Source organism: Punica granatum, unplaced genomic scaffold (genome assembly GCF_007655135.1).
Source record: "Punica granatum isolate Tunisia-2019 unplaced genomic scaffold, ASM765513v2 Contig00108, whole genome shotgun sequence".
NCBI classification, from domain to species: Eukaryota; Viridiplantae; Streptophyta; class Magnoliopsida; order Myrtales; family Lythraceae; genus Punica; species Punica granatum.
The window spans coordinates 105,001-110,000 of NW_022204095.1; the positions used below are offsets into that span (position 1 = coordinate 105,001).

The window sequence follows — 5,000 nt, forward strand, 5'->3', positions numbered from 1 at the left end:
TATCCCCCCTAAGCGGAAGAAAATCTTTTCTTGTTGACCATCCCTCCTGGATGTTGCACAGGTCGAGTACCCCCGACGCGTCGAATGAGTTGTTTAGTCTGACCTCTTGTGCTGGCCTTCAGTGCCGACATCATTCTGTCTCCCGCATTCTCTCCTTTCAGAGGATCGTCAGCTGCTTTGAGACCTCGAGTTGGCCTCCTACCTTTCCTCGATTGGGATTGGATGGTTGAATGTCTCCGAACAAGAAGGCCTAAATAGCTAAAAAAATGTATGCGAGTCAAGCTCCTCTTTCCTTTTTTCTTCATCGATCGGAACAAGCCCATTCCACTAAGAAAAGGAGAAAAAGGCCTCGGTCAATGAAAAGGAAGGCCAAGGGATTATATCCTCGTAGACGGTTTTGAAGAAAGATAGAACCAGGAGAGTGAGAAGCAACCTTTAGGGATCGGCTACGCTTGGCGGAAGGATCAAAAAAGGGAGGTTTTGCTTACAGATAGATGGCGCTAGCTTTCTAAAAGAGTTTGGAAGATCCTGGGGAAGGCTTTCACCTTTCACATCCTATTTCAGTACGCTGTCTGATTCTCTCTTCATTGGCTTAGTCAGCCGGGGCTTCTTCCACTTCAAGGCCCTAAGGCGGAATATCCCATCCAGTTGACGAGACACTAATGACCTAAAGCAGGCAAAGCTCATGGAAAAAAGGAGTTCTTGCCGCTAAGTCCCTATTTTGTACTTTTTTTTTGCTAATTCCTAGATCCACCAGATGAGACTGTTTCCCAAGAGCCCAAAGAGAAGGGCCTGGCCAGTCTCCCGTGGGGAACCCTCGTTCTTCGTGACGATCAGTCTCAAGTCATAGCTTTTGGATAGCAAGATTCTCTTAGTCAAGTCCTCTGGCTGCGCGATCGAAGGATCTATCTCCATCATATCATGTCTTTCCGTAAAGCTCCGAAGACTGGGGGTAGCAAGTCCATTTCGCTAAGAAGCGGGCCACCTTCAAACGGAGGCTCCTTTGGCTCTTAAGCTCGCAAGCCGGATTTCACTTCATAGACGCGATCTAGATTTCCTTCGTCACCAAATTACTAATAAAATTACCCCGACACTTGAAGATTTGACCAAACTTAGGTGCACAGACAAATAGGAGGGATTTTCTCATTCGTTGTATGGTCTTCAACCACCTGGTTCACTCGCTCAAGGTTCAGCCTATCTTTAAAGTTTCGTGGAGCTGGGGTCCGGTATAGGCAAAAAAGAGTCGCTTTCGGGTTCACAAAGGACAAGGAGGAAAAGAAAGCAATCGCCCTCCCTTTTTGACACTTAGGTTCGGCTGGCCTTTCACTTGGGCCAGGCCAGTACACATCTCTTCTGGGCGCTAGCCGGTTCGCTTCTCTTTTAGCAATTCAAGGCAGTACCCGGTGTATTCACTTAAAGACTGCCTTTTCTTTCGAAGTGGGCATTTCGGGCCTTATTCCTTCCCGATCGCACTCAAAGTTTTCACAGAATGGGATTAGGATTTGCATCAATCAACTATAGTATAACCAATGGTGCCGATCACTCCTAAAATGGTTCGAAAGTCCCTGACTGAGGCCGTTGCATGACCTAAAGCCCCCTAGCCACGAAAGAAAAAGAAGTTCCTGAGATACCATGGTAGTAAGGCGATGAACGTCTTCACTTGGTCACCACCTCCTTTGACTCGGGCTTTGAAGCAGCTCCTACAGGGCCAGGATCGAAAGGAAAGGCTTGACTCTCGCCTTACTTAACAAGTAGGGGCCGACATCCGAACATTCTGTCTTAAGCGATAGATAGACAATCGAAGTCCCAAAGCAAGTAATACTTATTCTCGACAGGACTTATTCCTCGAAATGCCCTCTTATACGATTTAGCCAGTGAGCTGTCTGAAGCTGTACCCGGCCATGAGGGAATTAGACTAAAAGTCGCCCGCTTAACCCGTTATACCTGCCATAGCTCTCATTTCGCCCTTTGATTCGAGGGCGAGCCCTTTCGCCTTCTCTTTCTGCCATTCGTTACGATATGTGTATCCGGGAAGAGTTGTTTGGAAGCCTAGATCGGGGTACGGAGTTTTCTCTATTTTGGAAGAAAAGAAGCGGCTTGAATGAGTGAATTACTAAAGACATTGGCTATTCAGTCCAAATTAGGGAGTTGCTCTCGTCTGTGCATCGGGGAAAGCCTTCGTGAGCCTTTTCGTGCATTGCTTTCGGACTTGGCCGAGAATGAGAGCTTTTGGGTGGACATAGTAGTCCTATCCTAGCCCCGGAAGCCCAGGAGTTGCATTCTTTAATCGCCCGACCCTCCGCGGAGGGGTTAGTTGCCAGCCCCGAGTGCCTTTGACCCTTGCTTGGAATTTCCTTTTGGTGTCTACTTCCGCTACTGTCATGATTTAGATTCTAACCTCTTATCTAGCGGTGCCATGGGGACTACGATAGACCGATGCCAAGCAAAGCAATGCTACCCGAAGACTCAAATGAATAGCTATCGATGAAAGATCCCGCCCTTCCTCCTGGCAAACGGGAGAATCTCAAGTGAAAGCCTTAACCCGGGGGATAGGTAGAGGGGTATGGCTGTCAATCTCCTTATCGATGAAAGAATCCCGCAACTTCTCCTTTCGTGCTAGCGATCCCGCCCACTTCATTTGAATGGTTTTCTTCGAACCAATGGGAGACTTGCATCTCCGGCGACTCAGATATGGGACTTCCGTCAAAGCTTCCTGGTCGTAGCGAAGGCGAAATAGACCAGCCTATCTACTTAAGAGGGAACGAAGGCCCCTGGACCATGGGGGACTACCAGTTCTTGCTCCGGATGCTGCTACCGAAAGATGGTAAGGACAGGATGGAGGAGAGATTTCCCGGTCGTATCAAAGTGGGACATTTCGAGATCCAACTAGTAGACAAATGGGCTCTCACTGGGATAGAAAGATCTTTCCCCCAAGCATCGTAGAAAGGTTTGGCAGCCCGAACCCTGCCTCTTCGAGGGATTTCTTCTTTCATCCTTTGAGTAGATAGTCGTTTATAGGCGGAAATGACCTTGAGACGAGAATCCCGGTGAAATGGAAAGTCCTCGGGAAGCAGCATCACAGCGAGAGGGATCCTGGAAGAGAGAGGAAAGCCTTACATATCTACATAAAAATCCTAGTCATATCGGCTCTCGAAATAGGAAGATTTTCCCAAACCTTCTGAACCACCCACAGACTGATGGCCAGAGCGAGTGAAGAATGCAAGAACTATCCGACTGAAGTCTCTCTTTTTTCGGACAATTAATTGCCGGATAACCGCCGTATGAAAGAAAGACTTCTAGGATACTTTACCATTGATTCGAGGCGCTTGGGAGACATCCGCCCCCAAGTCTCCTTCTTCTTGTGACCCTTTCAGCCTTGTTTTTCAAATGGTGGAGAACCAGGTCGAAATGTCGTTGAAAGAGGAAGGAGAAGACCAGGGGCGTACGTGGCTCGAAAGGAAGAAGCCGTGACCAGTTCAAAGCGGGTACTTACTGTTGGAACAACGTAATGGACCGATCGCGTCAAGTAGTCGAACAAATAGTAGTGGCACGAAGCCCGATTCTCTATTTACGGAACTTGATCTGTGGCTGTCTGCCTTGCCACAGAAAAAAGAAATAAAGGAAGTGGGTGAGTCGAATAATCAGCGCGGGAATCGTTCCAACTCTTTGAAGGTTTTCAACTTGCGGAAAGAATCACCTATCCATGGTAAGGCTCATGCTTACCACACACGCATTGGAAAGCACATTCCATTCCTCGTTATTCCTAAAATAAAAGAAGAATAGCCGGAGTGGGGCATGATCGCTATGGGGAAGGACTTTAAAGACGTGAGAAAGATAGAAATAGAATAGTTAGAAGGAACTGCAATTGCTGAGGCTTTTGGGTGTAATCCCCAAGGTGGAAGACTGGCCCTCACCAGCTGTGGACTACTTGCCTGCTTGAAAGAGAATTCCCTAATGGTATGAATGGTATGGAGGGGAGACTAACTTCGTTGCTGCTCATGAACCCGTAGGAGATGGCTGCCCGAAAGAGCCTCTTCTTCGTCAACCAGAGGTCAATGAGATCTTGAAGCTTCCCCGGCGCCGGCGCAGTGAGCTACTTCATGGGAATTTAGTATTAGCATCAGCACCAGAAAGATACGAGTAAATATGGTCCCAAGAAGCTCGATAGTCGTTCCATTTCCATGCGTTTTTGGAAAGAAAATAGTAGAACCCCCAGTTCCATAAAGTAAGACAGGAAGGCACAAAGAAAGAGAGAACCAGAGAAAGACAAATACACTTTCGCTCCTGAGGTAATTCCATTATCAAAGGTGTTACCATGTCCTGAGATCCTAATTGCCATTGTAATGTCTCCACAGGAGCCATTGTGAGGAATAAGCATTCTAGAAGAATCATTTTTTTTTGGTTCATTCTTTGACTGCTCCGCTCCCCCAAAAAGGAGAGACTGAATTTTCACTCCGGAGTAGTGAAGAACTGACTTTTGTTGGTTGTTGACCAACGGGGAAAAAGAACATTTATTTGATTCTAAATCTCCAAAGCAATCCAGGAGAAGCGCACTTTAGATATACTCTAGCTTTAGAGGCGGCGACGGTAGTTGTAGAGGCGAGTGACGTAGGTGCACAAGAGTACTTCGCGCCACAACCATCTCTTTTTGATAGGTTCTAAGGACCGATGCCTGCTGCTTCATCTGGGAGAAAAGAATCATAGATATGCCGGTCATTATAAGGAAGAACCGCCATAAAAAGATTCCTCGTGTATCATCTGTAGCAAAACTATGAACGGAAGCTAGCAATCCGGACCGTATTGAAAAGGTTCCTAAGACACAGCATAGAAGAGTCACAATATTAAGAAACGAGGTGCAAGAATGAAGAAGGGGTAGAATTACTGAATGAATACGAGCTGTGGCTAATACCCGAGGCATAAAAGAAGCATTTTCTACGGGATCCCGAAACCACCAGCCACCCCGACCTAATTCATGATGAGCCCACCAACTTCCTGGCAAG

General features: G+C 47.1%; 1 protein-coding gene across 1 annotated transcript in view; it reads right to left on the reverse strand.

Annotated features, from left to right (window-relative positions):
- Positions 1-5,000, reverse strand: part of LOC116190062 (cytochrome c biogenesis CcmF N-terminal-like mitochondrial protein 2) — a 6,475-nt gene that overhangs the window by 1,345 nt on the left and 130 nt on the right. Inside the window, 2 exon segments of the mRNA XM_031519733.1 lie at positions 1-4,930; positions 4,932-4,965. The exon segment at positions 1-4,930 is cut by the window's left edge and continues 1,345 nt beyond it. Of these exon segments, the coding sequence (XP_031375593.1) occupies positions 4,556-4,930; positions 4,932-4,965 (409 nt within the window). The 3' untranslated portion in view covers positions 1-4,555.